A 19,117-nucleotide genomic window follows, 5' to 3' on the forward strand; every position below is an offset into this window, starting at 1 on the left:
TTAGTTTACACTTTTAAATATTACTAACTAATAACTGATTAAAAAATTTTAAATTCTAATAGTCATCTAACCCTTTTCATAATATATTTTGTAAACCTCTTTTGTTTATAATGTTATTTTTATGTGGAGTAGTCTTTATAACAATAACTTTTTTTTGTTTGTAATCAATGCAGTTTAATTCTCTCTTCTTTTTTTTTCTCTTGGGATGCATCTTTTTTTTTGTCAAGTTACACATTTATACACACACTCTTCTTGTTTTTTTTTTTAGATTCATAATCAACTTTCTAGTCATAATTAAGATTTAAAGATATACTTTTTGCAACCAAGGCCTAGCACAGATGACATATTTATATGTCTTTTACAAGCTGTATTTGAATTCAAATCCTAACTAAGAGTGTTTTAAAGTCTATAGTGTGTACCTATGTAATGCGTAAGTGTGTTGTGTATTGTGTGGTTGTGTAATGCATAAATATAATGTTTAGAGTTGAGAATTGTCCAATTCACTTGACTAAAAAAAATATACTTTTTAACCAGACAAATATAATTGTTGTTAAACCAGGCCTTGTGGTGCCCTCACGATGCAAGTAGGGATGGCAAAACTCTCCGAGACGCGGGAATCCCTACGGGGACTGTCCGAATGGGGATCCGATTGTGAAAAATTTTTTCCGTAGAGATAGGGACAAGGAACAAAATTCTCCCGAAGCAGACGTGAGGACTCGAGCGGGGATCCCCGCCCTATCCCCGCTAATCCCCGAAGTTTATAAATTTACTGAATTGTCCTTAATAGTTTATTTCTCATATAAGTTTTTTAGTCATTTCACACACACACATATATATAGAAACCAAAAACTCCTAATCCTCATTTGCATAACTCTTCTTCAATTCAAAAATCTCTAACGTTATCCATACTCCATCCAACCTCTCTGCATCCACCCTCTCGCCGCTATCCCTTCTCACTGCATCGTCACACTTCACCGTGCAATGATCCTCACCGCATCGTACTCTCTATTTGCGGTGTTTCTTTCCGTAACTTTGTCGTCATGTCCATTCTCCTCTTTGTTGCCGCGTCTCCCACCTTGTCCACTTCTCTATCCTCTGGCTTGCCGTTGCATCCCCCATTGTGTCATTTCGAAAGAAGTCACCATCTTGTTGTTTAGACTTTTTGTATAAAATCTTGTTTTTTTTTTTTATAGAATGAATACTTACACCTCTATTCATATGAAAATTAATAATTAGTTAGATCTATCAGATAGATGGGAAATGGAGTCCGCGCGGAAAATGGGGCCTTGTGAAAAATGTGGATGGAGAGCAATATTCCTCCATGACGAAAAACGGGAACAAAAACGGAGAGTAAATCTAGAGGTAGAGATGGGAAACAGGGAAGCATCCCCGGCCCCTGCCTGTCCCATTGACATCCCTAGATGCAAGCTTAATCCTCATCGGTGAGAAGAGAGTTGGTCCACTCTCGCTCCCTTTTGTGTTGGGCTACTTATTTTTGCTTTATATTTTTAATGTTGAAGCCCTCTTGGAGCTCTCATTTTAAGTACAATGAGCCCGTTTAGGAAACAAGACTTCTTTTATGGTTTTCGGTCATGGGAAACAAGAGTTCTTAAAGCCCTAGAAAATATTCTAGAAGTGTGACCAACAGTGCTTGACTATTTGCATCCCTTAATTTAAGCTCAATGACCTGACCAAAAAAAAAAGGTTCAATGATCAAGTCCAAAAAAAGTTGAACGATGGATCCCACAAAAATGACAAGGTTAGTTTCACCTTTACGGTAACCCTCTACAGCCATGGCCTATGTGGCAAAAACTTATCCTCACATCTCATTAGGCCTCTTCTAGTCTTTTAGCTGCTGCTTCTCAACTAGAATCCATTTCCCCCAAAACTGCCATCTTCTTTATGCTCTGTCTTACATCATTCCATGGATACATTATCAAGCACAGTTTCAACCCTCAAGATTCCATCAGTACCCACACAAACTCATCATCATCGTGAATTATTCTATCATCACTTGATAAGAACCAACACTGCCAACTGTCAACCCTGTGTTTGTTCTTCCACTGCTTCCATTATTCCCAGAACCAGCAAGAAGGCTGCTGTCTCTACTTTTCTACCAGTCTCTGCTTCCTCATCGTCACCGCCTCTCCAACCACGTTCTTCTTCTCCAATATTCCATGCAAAGCCAGCCACTGGGTACGCAGCGGCCATAATAGAGGTGGGTCAAAGCACCAAGTCCCTTCACGCCGTTCACATGGATGTTCAGAGGCTCCTGAGGTTTCTCCAATCAAGCAATAATAACGATAAGGGAGAAGCAGCGGCTACCATGATGAAGGAGGTGGGCAAGCAAGGAAAGTTTCAGAGGCACGTGGTTGCGTTGTTGAGGATGCTGATGAAGAAGGGCAAATTGGGAATTTTGGGAGAAGTTTTAAAAGAGTTCGAGAGGATCTACGAGGAGCTTTGTGGAACTCAAGTGGTGTTGGTGTCATCTGACGAGTTGTTAGGGATAGCCAAGAAGGTGCGGCAAACACCCTCTTTTGCCTTCTGAACTCAAATTGAATGTGTTCAAGGATGATGATCAATTCAAACCTATATATATATTGTAAATCTCAAATTACAATTCAATTACGAGTTTCTATGCTTCCATCAAAGCTCGCTCTTGGTTTTGCTTTATTCCATTTCATTGTTTGCATGTATGATTCATTGGATTTCGGGAACAATTACAGCATCCGAGACTTTGTTTATTGATTAATTAACCAACAAGACACTGAGCTAGGAGAGGCAAACGGGTCGGACCGGTTTGTATAACCCGTTAAAAAAGTGGGTTAGGATAGAATTTAAAACCGTTAAACTTAAAAAGTTCACCTGATTTGTCCGGTTTAATCCGTAGATTTTGATGGACTTTATCTAAGTGGGACAAGCTTTTCTGGTGGAGCAAGTGTTTTTTGTTATGGTCGTCTTTTTATAAATTTTTTTATGTTATTAATTTATAAGAGAAAAAAAAGATGATAATTAAAGATATTTTAAATTATATTTTGAATTATATTTTATGTTTGATTGATTATAAATTTAAAAATGTTTAATTATATGTTTTGGATAATATTAATTTTAGTATTTTGTTTTAAAAAATTTGATTTATACTTATTTATTATATTTATGATGATAAAGATTTTAATATTTATAAATTTAGAAATTATAATTTTTTATGTCTTTAAAAAATATAAATTTATTAAAATAATTATAAAATTATATATATTATTTAATATTTAATGGTTTATAATGTTTAATATTTAATGTTAGGCGAGACACCGAAGGAATTTAGGATTGTCTCAGTGTAGGCAGGACCGCCCAGCTCTTCAGATAGCAAGCTTTTGGCTAGGCAGGAGACGAATTTTCCTATTTGCCATTTTCTACCCCGAAGGAATTTAGGATTGCCTTAGTGTAGGCAGGACCGCCCAACTCTTCAGATAGCAAGCTTTTGGTTAGGCAGGGGACGAACTTTTCTATTTGCCATTCTCTACCCAGAGCCACATAAGGATATTAAAAATATTATTTTTATATTAAAATTAATCAACGATATATTTTTATGTAAATATATGTAATTTAATTTATTTTTAATAGATATTTTATATTTTAATATATATTTTATACTAATAATTAATTTTAATGATTAATTTTAATATACATCTAATATAATTGTTATAAATATGAAAATAATTTCGTTAGATAACCAATAAAAGATTAATCAATAATAAGATAATAAAATTTTTGAATTGCATTTTATACTATCTAATTATCAATAATTAATGATTATTTAAATTTTATTTTTTAAAAATACAAAACTAATTATTATTAATTATAATTATTTAAAATTGATTAATTAAAAATTATTTATCTATACTTTTCTATATGAAAATGATAAAAATTCTAATGCATTGAATGCATTTGCCTTTGCTTTTGAAAAACTATTATATTATGGTTACTAGCTTTTTTATTTAAATAAAATAAATTATTTATTTATTTAATTAAATAATTTTTTAAAATTTTATTATTTAAATATATTTAATTAAATAAATAATTTATTTATTTTATTTAAATAACAAAATACCTATAGTTACTCCTATTTAAAAATTAAAATTCATTTTTCCTTTCAAATGATATAAATGTGAGTTTAATTAAATAATTATACTATGTGTATATTAAAATCAGCTACTAAAATTAGTTATTAGTATAAAATATATATTAAAATATAAATATATATTGAGAATAAATTAAACCACCTACAAATTTAACTGGTCGGCTGAATAAAAATAATTCAACATTTCTTGATTAATATTATGATTTATATTTAATTTTTTGATAGAAAGATGAAATTGATATGGAAACGTTAGGTACAAAATTTAATAAATAAAAACCTTACAAAATTAAAATTAATCTCAAGCATTAGAAAAAAAGACATATTAGAGCGACACCACTCCTATATTCGTATAGGTAGAATCTTTTGATAAATAATATTATTATTCTGTTAAGAGTTTTAACTCACCCTCCTAATTTATTGTAAATAACACTAAAACCTATACCTTAGTGTTTCAATTGCTAAATAACTTGTTATCACTCATTCAACCTTAAAACTAGTAGTCTACGAGAATAAGGTTGGGTTCTCATCATTTAACAATAATAGGTTTTAATCCTATTTTAGCAGTAGTCTCTTTAATTTTATCCCTTGACAAACTTTTAGTCAAAGGATCTGCTAAATTTTTTTGAGATCTTACATAAGTGATTGATGGTAATTACACCATCATCTATTAGTTACCTCACAAACTCATGTCTCAAACTTACATGTCTAGATTTTTCATTATAAACTTTATTATATGCTCGAGACATGGTTGATTCACTGTCACAAAAGATTGAAATAGTTATCGTCTACTATGGTCACAGCTTTATATCATACAACAAATTTCTTAACCATTTCGCTTCTTTATCTGCAGTTAATAAAACTACAAATTCAACCTTTATAATAGAATGTGTAATACAGATCTTTTTTTTTTTAAGCCCAACTTATTGCTCCACCACTTATGGTGAAAATTCATCCTGAAATAAATTTGTTATCATTAAGATTTGTAATCCAATTTGCGTCGGAATAACCTTCTAAAATTGTGGGATAATCACTATAATGTAATCCAAAGTTTATAATTTTTTTGAGGTAATCAAGAACTCTTATTACAATGTTGATTTTTAGGTTTTCATGTGAAACTTGATAATTTGCATTAAGCAAATGTTAAATTGAAAGCTCTCACTCGTGAACCCAGAACTAAACTAATTTTTGAAGAAGTAGAAAAATGCGTTCAGGAACCCGATTTGAATACCGAGCCCCATAAGCCAATTAGAATATAGAGACAGAGCAGCGGAACCTGGATTTAATTGGGTCAGAAGGGCCTTTAGAAAGGCCTAACCATGAACTATACGCAACGGAACAACAGATAGCTACTGAGCTAGTCAAGCCGGCAGCTCTAGGCTGATCATTCAGATATAGTACAATGCATTGCATACATTAAATTTCTTATAACACTAGTATATTCTAATTGTGCTATAAGTCTTCACATATTTTCTTTTAATTTAAGATTAGGACTATAGAGTGTATTGGATTCTTTAATTGTGAGATGATAAATTTTTTTAATACCTTTTGATATAATGAGATTGATTTAAAGTAAAACTAATTTCATTCTTATGCACTTTTATGCCTAATATTGTATCAACTTCATTCAAATAATATTCGTATAGGTAGAATCTTTTGATAAATAATATTATCATTTCCTTAAAAATTTTAACTCACCCTCCTAATTTATTGTAAATAGCACTAAAACCTATACCTTAGTGCTTCAATTGCTAAATAACTTGTTATTACCCATTAAACCTTGAAACTAGTAGTCTACGAGAATAAGATTGGGTTCTCATCATTTAGCAATAATAGGTTTTAATTATATTTTAGCAGTAATCTCTTTAATTTTATCCCTTAACAAACCTTTAGTCAAAGGGTCTGCTAAATTTCTTTGAGATCTTACATAAGTGATGATAATTACACCATCATCTATTAGTTGCCTCACAAACTCATGTCTCAAACTTATATGTCTAGACTTTTCATTATAAACTTTATTATATGCTCAAGACATGGTTGATTCACTATCACAGAAGATTGAAATAGTTATCGTCTGCTGTGGCCACAGCTTTATATCATATAACAAATTTTTTAACCATTTCACTTCTTTATCTGCAGTTGATAAAACTACAAACTCAACCTTCATAATAGAATGTGTAATACAGATTTATTTTTTTTAGGTCTAACTTATTGCTCCACCACCTATGGTAAAAATTCATCTTGAAATGAATTTGTTATCACTAAGATTTGTAATCCAATTTGCGTCGGAATAACCTTCTAAAATTGTGGGATAATCACTATAATATAATCCAAAGTTTATGATTTTCTTGAGGTAACCAAGAACTCTTATTACAATGTTGATTTCTAAATTTTCATGTGAAACTTGATAATTTGTACACATCAAATGTTATATCAGGTATAGTACAATGCATTGCATACATTAAACTTCTTATATCCCTAGTATATTCTAATGGTGCTATAGGTCTCACATGTTTTCTTTTAATTTAAGATTAGGATCATAGTGTATTGGATTCTTTAATTGTGAGATGATAAAGTTTTTTAATACCTTTTGATATAATGAGATTGACTTAAAGTAAAGCCAATTTCATTCTTATGCACTTTTATACCTAATATTGTATCAACTTCATTCAAATCCTCCATCTTGAATTTAGAAGTTAGATACTCCTTTGTTATACGAATTCCTTCTAAATTTGTCCCGATGATTAACATATCATCAACATATAGACAAATAATTACTCCATATTTTTTAGTAAATTTTGAGTAAATACATTTATCCGCACTATTATTTAAGAAGCTATTTGATAACACCACTGAATGAAACTTCTCATGCCATTGTTTAGGCACTTGTTTTAGGCTATACAAAGACTTAATTAATTTGCAATCTTTCTTTTCATTTTCGGGTAGCACATAGCCTTTCAGTTGCTCCATATAAATTTCTTCATTAAGATCTCTATTTAAAAAAGCCGTTTTAACATCTATTTGATGTATATGAAGCTTATGAATGGATGCTAATGCTATAACAGTCCTAATAGAAGTCATTTTTACCATAGGTGCGTAAGTATCAAAATAATCTAGACCTTTTTGTTGTCTAAATTCCTTGGCCACTAACCTTGTTTTAAAAGTTAATTTGTAATGAACCATCAGTATTATACTTTCTTCTAAATACCTACTTATATCCTATAGGCTTTGATATTGGAGGTAAATCAACCAAGACCCAAGTATTATTTGATAATATTAAATCCATTTCATCATTTGTTGCTTCTTTCCAAAAGACAAAATCCCTTGAAGTCATAGCCTCTTTAAACATTTGAGTATCACCTTCTATATTCATCATAATAGGAATTTTGTATGTCAAAGAATTTTTAGTTTCTTCTATAAAAAAAGTGATAGCTTGAGAATAAATAAAATTTAAATCCTAGTCCTTTTTTTTTTCTCACTCTCAAATTCTTCCTTGATTCAATCAATTCTTTGTCCCTAGACGTTTATTATTTTGATTATTTATTTCTTGTGAAATATTAGTATCATTTTGGGGATATTCTGAATTAGAAGTTGAATTATTGATAAAATTATTTTTAATAAATTCTACATCTCTTGATTCAACAACTACATTAGACACTAAGTCTAATATTTTATATGCTTTCGAATTTTAAGCATATCTTATGAAAGTGCCTTTTATGATTTTTGGCCCCAATTTAGTTCTCTTTTGATCAGGAACTCGATAAAAGGCTAAATACCCTCACACTTTTAGATAGTTCAAATTAGGTTTTCTTCCTTTTCAAATTTTATAAGGAGAAACTTTTCTATATCTTGATGGTATTCTATTATGAATATGACATGATGTCAATAATGCTTCACCCCACAAATTGTAAGACAATTTTGTATTTAGTAACATTAAATTAACCATATCCAATAAGATACGATTTTTTTTTCCCGCCAAACCATTTTGTTGCAAAGTATATGGAGCGAAAGATTCATGCACAATATCATGTAATTTACAAAAATTATTAAATTCGTTAAAAAAAATTCTCCACCTTGATCACTACAAATAATTTTTATTTTCTTATCATGCATATTTTTTTTTACTTCTATTTATATTTCTTAAACATTTTAAAAGCTTCATCTTTATTTCCAAACAAATATACATAAGTAAATCTAGAACAATCATCAATAAAAGTTATAAAATATCTTTTTCATCTTCTAGTAATATTGTCATTTAATTCATAAATATCACTATGAATCAATTCTAATAAATTTGTATTCCTTTTAACTTTAGAAAAAAGTTTCTTAGTAATTTTGGATTGTATGTAAATATTATATTTTCTATTAAAATTCTTGTTATTAAGACCAATATAGTTATTTTTATGCATATATTTAATTGATTTATAATTTAAGTGTGCTAATCTAATATGCCATAAATCACAATAATCAACAATACACAAAGAAACATTTACTTTATTAATACTAAATTTAAACATGCTTTCAATACAATATCCTATTCTTATAAATATATCATTCTTAAGCAAGATCATTTTATCAGATTACATTACAACTTTAAATCCTTTCTTATACAAGAAACTAGCAGAAACTAAATTTTTTCTCAAATTCGGAATATGAAGTACATTTATTAAATTTAATTTCTTTTCAGATATAAAATTCAATTCCACAATTCTTTGACCACAAACTTTGGATGAGTTGTCATTGCCCATCAAGACTTCTCTATTGTTCACTTATTCATATGTTTTGAATTGATTGCAATTATTACAAACGTGAAAAGTAGCTTCAGAATCTAACCACCACTCAAGTGATTTTCTTTGTGTTGTCATGTTGAGTTATGTAACCACATGCCAATATGCGTATTTTGTACTTTTTCTGCAACCATAGCAATTAGAACCTTCTTCTGACAATACCACTTTCTTTGTCTTTTCTTGTCTTACTTTGAATCTTTTGAGAACTTTAGTTTCTTTTTATTGGTTTTGTCTTCACCAATATGATTCACTTTAGAACTTTCAGAGAGATGCACAACATCACGTTTTCGAATTTTTTCCTCTATATGTATATGCCTTAGTAATTTCTCAATTGTGAAGTTCTCAACAAGATGTAAAAGTTTTTCCTATAACTATTCTATGATGAAGTCAATTTTAAAATAATTATTCCAATTTGTGATGATTTAGGGATCACTACTTGTAGATCACAAAATCTACTTACAAGGATTTGTAATTCATGAATTTGATCCATAACAAACATAGTATCATTAATAGTAAATTCGAAATATTTCATCATAATAAACTTATCTGTTCCTTGTTGTTTAGTATTTTACTTTTCTTTCAAAGATTTTCAAATCTTCAATTGTGATTGAATTGACATATAGAGATCATAGAGTCGGTCGGATAAAGTATTGAGAATATGACCTTGTCATGCAAAAGTATCTTCATCGTGTGTCATATTCAATTGAACAATCTTTTCTTTCTCTTTCGGTATGAAATTTTTGGCAACATCGGCAATTGGTATAGTCTTTAGGTCAATCACATATGTAAGATTGAGAACTGAAAAAAGAAACATCATCTTGTCATTTCAACGGTTGAAATTCGTTTCGTCAAAGCGATCTAACTTGACAAACTCTTGATTCATGACCTTGAACGTGGTGTTTTATCTTGTACCATCTTCAAGTAATATCTCTCTAAAATTGTTAGGTATATGAAGATGGTTTCAAGACATGATTAGATCGTTTTTTTTAGAGAGATATTTGTACCCACACTTAGTTGCTATAGGATTGATGACAATACTCTCGCAGGATACAATGAAACCTAAGAATTTCTTAATTAGCAATAGTAAAAAATTCTCAACTCTCTTGAACAAAGAAAATCTCTTAATACTTAAGTAAAATGTACACTTAGTACTTCTATTTTTGAAATAGTGGATAAGGACTTATTTATACATATTGCATGTAGTAATTATAATTTGTTACGTACACAAATGATTGTGTCTTTTCTATTACTAATAGATACAATGTTTTGAACATACACAATTCTTAAAGAGTTGTATCCCTTTAGTCAACAGATACAATGTTATGAACATACATAATTCTAGGAGTGAATGCGGATTGGATATGACCAAAATTTCAATCCGATCTGTACTAAAATTATCCGATCGGATTTAATATTTGCAGCTTTTAAGCTTGGATCCGATTGGATTTAATATCCGCAGTTTTTAAGTTTGGATCTTATCCAATTGGATAGGATATCGAATATCCGCTAAACACAAAAATATTTTTAAAAACTTGTTTTTATAAAAAAATACCAATAAAATTTATTTTTTTTATTCTTTTAAATATGTTTAATCTTAAAGTAATATTAAACATACTTTTCTCAAATAATAAATTAAAATAATATAATGTATATGATAATTATTAGTTGAAATAAAATATAAAAATAATATTTACTTATTTATTTTTTTTTGCGTATACGCGGATCGGATATGCGGATACCTACACAAAATCCATAATCCGATCCTATTAGTGTGTGGATTGGATTCGATCTGATAATCTTACGGATCGAATTCATATTCTCAATTTTCAGATCGAATTTGAATAAACACTGTAAATATACATATTAAATTTAAAAATAATTTATATCCATATCTATATTTTATATTTTTAGCCAAATAATACTAAATGGTTAGTAATCATTTATTAATATTAATAATAATATAAATAATATTATTAATATTAACTAATTAAATTTATAAATACTTTTCAATGACTAAGGATAATAATCCTCCTCTTATAGTCTTATATACTTTTTTACTTAATTGTTTGGGAATTGTAAACTAAGATTTCCTTTAAAAAAAGTGAAAAAAAAAGATTTAAGTGTAAAGTATTTATCTTTTAAGAAATTATGAGAATGAACACTTTTAATTTTTTAATTAAATGTTATTAAAATAATTTTTTATTGTACAATATTTTTTTTATATGTTTTTTTTATCTTATTTAAAAAAATACATAATAAAAAATATATCTTACAATATAAATTGAAAGGAAAAAAAAAAGCTTCAAATTGCATGTATCTATTATTGGTCCACCAACGTGGACTTCGTTTCACATTTGGCAGTCTGGCATCGCGAGGACTCAACCCACCATTTGATTTTTCCATTACTCGGTCTGAGATTCTGCCCTGCTATAAGAAGAAGTATATTTTATTATTTTCTGCTAGATTGACAACTTTTTTAGAAAAATAATATGTAACATCATCTTTTCTGGGCCAAAGTAAGATCCATGCATGTGCATTTGTTTTGCAGTAAATGGCACATTTCAATTTTTTTCGGTTAAACTAATTTTTGTCTAGTATTATTCATAAGAGGTAAAAAAAGAAACCTAAATAGAAATTAGTTACTTCATTTTATCCTAAAATATTGGTTGTTCTATTACAAATATATTTTTCATACTAAAGATTCATATCTATTTATACATTTTTTAAATATAAAAGTTAAAAAGGAGGTAAACACATGAAGAATGAGATATTTGAATCTTTTAAAGTTTAAATTTTACTTTAGAGAGTAAAGTGTGATCTTCTATTTTTGAATAGTTTCTTTTTTATATTTATTTTTTATCTCACCTATGAAATAAATAATAAAAAATCACACTTTACTCTTTAAAATAAAATTCAAATTTTAGAGAATTCAAATCCAAAAAATGAGTAGTGGAGTCTCTAATCTTATCCGTATAAACACACATTTTGAATGTTGTGGGCCTATTAGGATTTCACTCCTCTAAAGTACTCAGAATGATAAAATAAAAGTAACAATCATATATACAGAGGATAATTCACTTTAATAAACCGATACCCATCAAATTTTAAATCATCCAAAAGTAAAAAATGTAATATAAATCAATTATATAAATTAAATTAGTTTAATTCAATTTATAAGCTATAATAGTAAATTAAATTAAACTATGTTGATTTACTAAGAAAATAGATCTTAGGGCAATTTACTTAAATAAATAGAATGGGAGAATTGTTTACCTAAATGTGCAAATCTGTTTGTTGTTACGTTTTTGTGTAAAACCGATTTATATGTAAACCGTGGCAACCCACCACGATTTCTAAACATGCATAAACCGTAGGAGGTCACTACGGATTAGGAGCAAATGGGTTTGTATGTAAACCGTGGTAGGTCACCACGGTTTACGAAGAGTAATTGGCAAGCATAAACCGTGGGGAGTCACCACGGTTTATGAAGAAACAATGTTGAACGTAAAACCCGGTAACCCACCGCGGTTTACGTGTGTCTATGTATATAAGTAATCCGCTGAAGGCAGGGACGGATTCATTAGGCAGTTCAAGAAGAATAGCACGTTGGTGGGTTGTAGAGAGAATTGGGGAAAAAGTTTGGTGGTGTGAAGGAGAAGTGGGTGGTGGGGCCAATGGAGGATGAGGATCGATTGTACCGACTAAATGGCATCGCTCACGTGGCAGGATATATCGACGAAGAGGTTAGTTACTGTTATTGTTATTATTATTGTTACTAAATTTAATTGTAATATAGCAATTGATATTGTTAGGAATATGGCTAGTAAAAATATTTTATTACGTTTATTTGTTTTGTGACTCTGATTAATATTATTTACATATTTAATGTTATTATCGGTATTGTTAGTAATGCATATTTTATTATGCCTATTTAGCTTCTTAGTGTGGTTAATAGTATTTTTGTAGAATATTTTATTATAAATATTTATACATTATTCAAAGATATTTTTTCTATATTTATATTGTTAATTTGTTGTAATGAGTGCATAGTTTTCTTAGCTTCAGTATTATACAGAGTATGAGAATCAATGAATTTAATGTGAGCAGTCTAATAAATTCTACGAAAACTATGTTTGTTGTTCTTTGTAATGTTTGTATGTTAAGGGATTTTGTTACCGACATTTTGCAGCCTAGTAGGGTTATTACCGCCGTTAGGCGGCAGCAGAATATGTCCTTACATGACCGGATTATACCGTATCTGGAGACTGCGGGCTTGTATCATCTTGCTAGGCTAAACAGTCAATGGTTCTGGGTTGATGAGTCTCTGCTTAGCGCATTTATTAAGCGGTGGCGTCCGGAGACCCACACGTTCCATATGCCGTTTGGTGAGTGCACCATTACTTTACAGGATGTTGCGTATCAGTTGGGTTTGCCGATTGATGGTGCACCCGTTAGTGGGTGCTTGACTGAGTTTGAGAATCTGATGGAACACGGTAGACCAGCATGGGTGTGGTTCCGGGAGTTGTTCGGGGAGCTACCTCCACAGAGTAAAGTGAAGCAGATGACAGTGTGTTACACATGGTTCCACGAGAGGTTCCGAGTTCTCCCTGCAGATGATACTGATGAGACGGTGCGTGTATACGCACGCGCTTATATCCTGATGCTGTTGTCGTCTCAGCTGTTTGCGGACAAGAATGCAAACAGGGTACACCTTCGCTGGTTGCCTTATTTGGCATCATTGGATGATTTGGGCAGATATAGCTGGGGCTCCGCTGCACTTGCCTGGTTGTATAGGTGTCTTTGTCGTGGTACAAACAGAAACGTCGTTAACTTGGCTGGGCCGCTACAGCTACTACAGTCTTGGATTTTCTGGAGGTTTCCCACTTTGAGGCCCACTGGTTTTGACCGGTTCGGTTTTCCGCTTGCTTCTAGGTATGGTTTAAAAATATGCGTTCATAAATTGTAAAAAATGCATGTGTTATGGTTTGTTTTGACATAATTTCAATTTAAATTGTAGGTGGGCCGAGTTTGTTCCGAGGAACGATGTAGGGGCACAGAGATTAGTTTCCGCACGCCTTGCACTTGATCGACTGCGTGTCCACGATGTGAGTGATTTATTTATTAATGATAGTTGTATTAGTTTTTCTTACATGCCACTGCCTCATGAAAGTCTTACTGTTTCTATGCAGTTTGTGTGGGAGCCTTATTCTTCTGCTGATGTTGCTGTTGTTATTCATCCGGAGATACTAGCTGACGAGCACCGACGGCTATGGACGGCCCTCACTAGCCTGATATATTTTGCTGCGATCGAGTGGCACCAGGTGGATAGGGTTCTACCCTAGTTCGGCGGTGTTCAGCATCTCCCAGATGTAGCTCTGAACATAGATTGGCTACATGCGAAGGATGGTAGGGGTGGGGACCGGTGGTTTCCTACATATTATCAGGTGTGGCACCAGTATTGGGAGAACAGGCATCAGTCAGTCATATGGGTCGATCAAGTCCTCGACCCTGGTCCATCAGCAGATTACCTAGAGTGGTGGTGCCGTGTGGCGCACAGGTTCCTATCCCCAGATGTAGCATTTCAGGATCCGAGGCCGATTGTGTTGACTGAGGAGGCGCGTCACAGAGGATCGTCCCAGGCACCTCCTAGAGTGCACGTTTATGACAGACCAGATAACAGACGCGTCGATCGGCGTCGCCGTATTGGGACCCAGACCACCGATCGCGAGTGGAGGGAGTTTGCCGACCGATTGGAGCAGGACGTTCCTGGAGCTGAGGCTGGGGATCCAGTGGACTACCGTGTTCCTCGACGCAGAGGCAGACGGCCACCTGCGCGGCCTGACCGTCGAGGTGCGCATGATGGAGGACCATCCGAGCAGGGGGGTGGTTCTAGTCACGTGGCCTCTCAGGATGTAGTTGGATCAGCATCAGCTATGGATCAGCCGACGTTCGACGTGAGTTCTAGCTCACAGCTGTTTGGGAACGTGAGCCCATATGGTTTTGCCGAGTTTACTACCGCGGCTGTTGGGGTGGACATTGCCGATCCTGTTACTGAGTCCGAGTTTTACAGAGATATAGCTGACATGCTTAGGGATGATGATCAGACCCATTATAGACCACAGATGCCTGAGGAGCATGCTCAGTTTACTGCTCAGCAGCCACGCAGTGACGATGTTCAGCCTCAGTTGGCAGTTGACCTGAACGAGCCGGCCGTTTCGCCGTCCGACCCATGGTTTGCGTTAGGAGGGACACCTACCTCCGCTTTCAGCGCGGCTCCCGCACACCCCACAGCACCAGCGGCAGATCACAGACTTAGGCGGGTGAGGCGTCCTTCTTTGTGTGGCACCGGAGGCCACTTGCTTGGCCAGTTCGACGATGATGACAGTGACACCATCGAGGATTCTGATTAGTTATGTTATATGTTCCTGTCCAGCACTTTCTTTGTTTATTTATGTATTGATCATGCTAGTTACTTTATTTATCATCTTGCTAGTTAGTTTATGTACTGGGCATGCTAGTTAGTATTTATATTTATAGCTTTCGGACTTATGTTAAATATTATTTATCTTTTGACCAAGTACTTTAACCTGCTTCAGATTATTTTATGTGTTCCTCTATGGTTTATATTATAATGCACATTATGAAAGATGTCTAAAGTGGTTTAATGAAACAGATAAAATAACAGGAGTTTATATTATATATGAGATTTCATAGTTGATGAAACATGTTGACATTGACATACTTAACCAACGATGCATTACAAACATTATCTAGACAATGAAACAAAGGAAACATCATAGAAGGGGGTTACACGACATGAGATCTACGCATCCCCTCCACCACTTTGTGTTCGCTGGTGACAGTTCCTTCGCGTATGCCCAGGCTGACGGCATAGCCCACAACGCTTCGGCTGATTCTCTTGAGACTGATCCATGCTTCCACGGATCCTGGTTGCCTTCGGACGACCTTCCTTTGCACGCCGCAGATTAGGGTCAGGAATGATGGTTGGGCCAGCATATGGAGGCCATAGGCCTTCAGGTATAGGTGGGAGAAACCCCTGCTTGTAAACATTGAACACCTCACTCATACGATACACTTCGTGAACATATGACGCCCAGTTTAGCCGTGAGTAGGCGCAATAGGCAATGGCGTGGCAACATGGATAATGAAGCGCCTGGAAGTGGCCACAGTCGCATCGGTGATCTTTAAGGGAAACCCTATAGCTACCAAGAGAGAATGTCCCCGTTGGTGTTGTCTCAGCCACGGTGTACTCGGACTGATGCCTGTCGTATAATGTCACAGTGAAGCACCTAGAGTCTCTTAGATTCCGATCAATAGCCTTGACCAACGCCTGACAGAATTCATGGCCGGATCCGAGTTGTGCCTCTGCTGTCTGTCCCCGGACCACAAATAGCTGAGCAAGCCTCCCGTAAGTTGACTTAACCAACGATGTGACCGGTAGGTTGCGAGTTCCCTTTAGCACGGAGTTCACACATTCACTGATGTTTGTGGTCATGTGACCAAACCGTCAACCAGCATCCTCATGTTGGGTCCATTTGTCATACTCCATACGGTTGGCCCAGTCACACATTGCTGGATTCTCAGTCCGCATGATGTCGAACCAGTAGTAAAACTCTGCCTCGGTCTTGGCGTAGGCAGCATTGACCAGTAACTGCCTTGAGTCCTTACCTTTGAACGTTAGGGCGAAATTCGCTGCCACATGCCTTATACAGTAGGCCCGGAATGCACGAGGAGGCAGCCATCCAGTCTCAGGTGCCTCAAGCGCTGCCTTGATCCCATTATGCCTGTCTGAGATAACAAGGATACCCTCCTGAGGAGTCACATACTCTCGGAGATTGGACAAGAAGAAAGACCATGACTCTGCATTTTCGCCCTCCACAAGGGCAAATGCTATCGGCAGGATGTTGGAGTTCCCGTCCTGAGCTATCGCCAACAGCAGCGTCCCTCCATACTTCCCATACAAGTGGGTACCATCAATACTGACGAGGGGCTTGCAATGCCGGAATGCCTCGATACACGGTGGAAATGTCCAGAAAAGCCGGTGAAAGTACACCGCGGACTCATCAACCACACCACCATTCTGAACAGGAGACGTCTTCAGCACCGTGATTGTTCCCGGCAGTGTCGCCTGGATCCCTAGCATCCAACGTGGCAACTCCGCGTAAGACTCTTCCCAATCTCCATATATTTGTGCCACTGCCTTCTGCTTAGCCATCCAAACCTTCCTATAACTAGGCCTGAAACCGTAATCAGCTTCTGTCGCTTGTTGAAGTACCTTTACCGTAACCGCAGCATCCGCCCTAACCATGGGAAGAATCCTCGCACATATAACGTGATAATCCAGCTGACGGTGATCACTTGAAATAGAAGTTGCGAGGCACGTGTGTGGCCCGTTGTACCTCCTAACCTCCCAAGTCCCCTTTCGTGCACGAAGCGCTACACGAATCAACCAAGTACAACCCTTGCCGAATTCCTTGCATTTTCCATGATACTTCAAATGATCCGATTCGATGACTCTGTACTCAACACCTCGCCGGATGCTATAGTCCTTTACACTCAGCACAGCTTCCTCTTTACTCTGGAATGACTGCCCAATCTCAAATTCTGAAGAAGATCTCCCCACCCTGTTACCACTGTCATCCTGTTGACCAAGAGCTTCCAAGTTTAGTGTGGAGAAGTGTGGAGGGTACTGATGAGAACCATCACTTGAAGGCCGATGCTGCGCATGTGGATCGCCACCTATGTCATCGTCGCTGTCACCATCTATGTGGACAGGCTCCTGGTCAGACTCATCGTCACGCATTGCATTCTCTACTTGATCAGGACCACCAAAGTCTTCGATATAAGGTACGAGCCCACCGCCGGTGCCCACAACGTTGGGAGGCTCAATGACTGCTGCATTCTCCAAAGGTACAGAACCAACAACCTCCGTTCGGTCTAAATCAGCCGCAAAAGAAGGTGATTGAACCGGCGGAAGATACGGTCTGACCGCAGCCATCGAACTAGATGCACCACCCACGGAAGCTGGGCAAGCTACTGGAGCGGATGCCCCAGAACTATCGACACCAACCTCCAACTTCGCGAACAACTCATGGATTCTGATCTCCGGAAAACTCCTTACACAGTAGAACAGAACCCTAATATCTTCATCAGCCTTAACCGCAAAGGTTTCATACTGAACACCGGTCGAGACAACCGCCATGGGAATCTTGTAGAATAGTTTCTTCACCCACTTGCAACCCAACACGCCAAGCTTCTCCAAGATGCTGTTCTTCAAATCTGACAAACTCATCGACGAACTGATAAAAATACTTAGTGGTTCTCTGTCGGTGAACTTCACACCTTGGCTTCTGCTTTTTTTAATTTTCCCAGAGCAATGCACCAGGGCAAGAAAACTCTCTTCCTCACTAGCCATTGTGACAATGATCTCTTATGAAGCTTGAATCACCCACATATATATAGACTTCCCGTCATAGTAAACCGTGGAAACCTACCAGGTTTTCTGCCCATTATTCTACTTAAACCGTGGTAACCCACAGCGGTTTTACTTTCAGCAAAGTTTGCACATAAACCGTGGTGACTCTCCACGGTTTATGCTTCCCATTTTTCCTACGTAAACCGTGGTGACCTACCACGGTTTACACTCACCAAAATTTGCTCATAATCCGTGGTGACTCTCCACGGTTTATGCATGTTTAGAAACCGTGGTGGGTTGCCACAGTTTACATAATAATCGAGTTTTGCACATTCACGTATCAAGATACAGTTTTGCACATTTAGGTAAAGAAATCTCTCAAACTATTTATTTAAGTAAATTGCCCTAGATCTTAGGTATAAATTAAATTAAACTATTTTAATTTAGGATTGTTCTTACTAAATCGAATGAAAATTGTTTAATTTACTATTTATTCACGTGCATGTAAATTGCATTAATCTCATAAATCACTAAATTGAAAATAGCTGTGTCAATTTATATAGATATATAAATTGAAATATGTACGGTACTATTTATTTATTTATTTTAATATGATTAATTTAATTATTTTAATAATTTTTTTTATAAAAAATAAAGTGACTCGAATTCACGACTTGTTAGATAAATATGGAGAGATTATATCATTTGAATTATAACTCATTAATATTTTAATAATTAATTATTTATTTAAGAAATATA

The 19,117-nt window shown here is 34.8% G+C and overlaps 2 protein-coding genes across 2 annotated transcripts; one reads left to right on the forward strand and one right to left on the reverse strand.

Annotated features, from left to right (window-relative positions):
• Positions 1 to 1,820: 1,820 nt before the first annotated feature.
• Positions 1,821 to 2,922, forward strand: LOC130936392 (uncharacterized). The gene has a single exon (XM_057866456.1). It carries the CDS (start codon positions 1,925 to 1,927, stop codon positions 2,546 to 2,548), a length of 624 nt encoding a protein of 207 aa, XP_057722439.1. The 5' UTR covers positions 1,821 to 1,924; the 3' UTR covers positions 2,549 to 2,922.
• Positions 2,923 to 16,450: 13,528 nt separating this feature from the next.
• LOC130932656 (uncharacterized) lies at positions 16,451 to 18,358 on the reverse strand. The gene has a single exon (XM_057862035.1). The coding sequence runs from the start codon at positions 18,356 to 18,358 to the stop codon at positions 16,451 to 16,453; it is 1,908 nt and encodes a 635-aa protein (XP_057718018.1).
• Positions 18,359 to 19,117: the final 759 nt, after the last annotated feature.

Source organism: Arachis stenosperma, chromosome 6 (assembly GCF_014773155.1).
Source record: "Arachis stenosperma cultivar V10309 chromosome 6, arast.V10309.gnm1.PFL2, whole genome shotgun sequence".
NCBI lineage: Eukaryota > Viridiplantae > Streptophyta > Magnoliopsida > Fabales > Fabaceae > Arachis > Arachis stenosperma.

Coding starts and splice junctions, on each gene's coding strand:
- LOC130936392 (XM_057866456.1), top strand. CDS start 1,925: ATGGATACATTATCAAGCACAGTTTCAACCCTCAAGATTCCATCAGTA.
- LOC130932656 (XM_057862035.1), bottom strand. CDS start 18,358: ATGGCTAGTGAGGAAGAGAGTTTTCTTGCCCTGGTGCATTGCTCTGGG.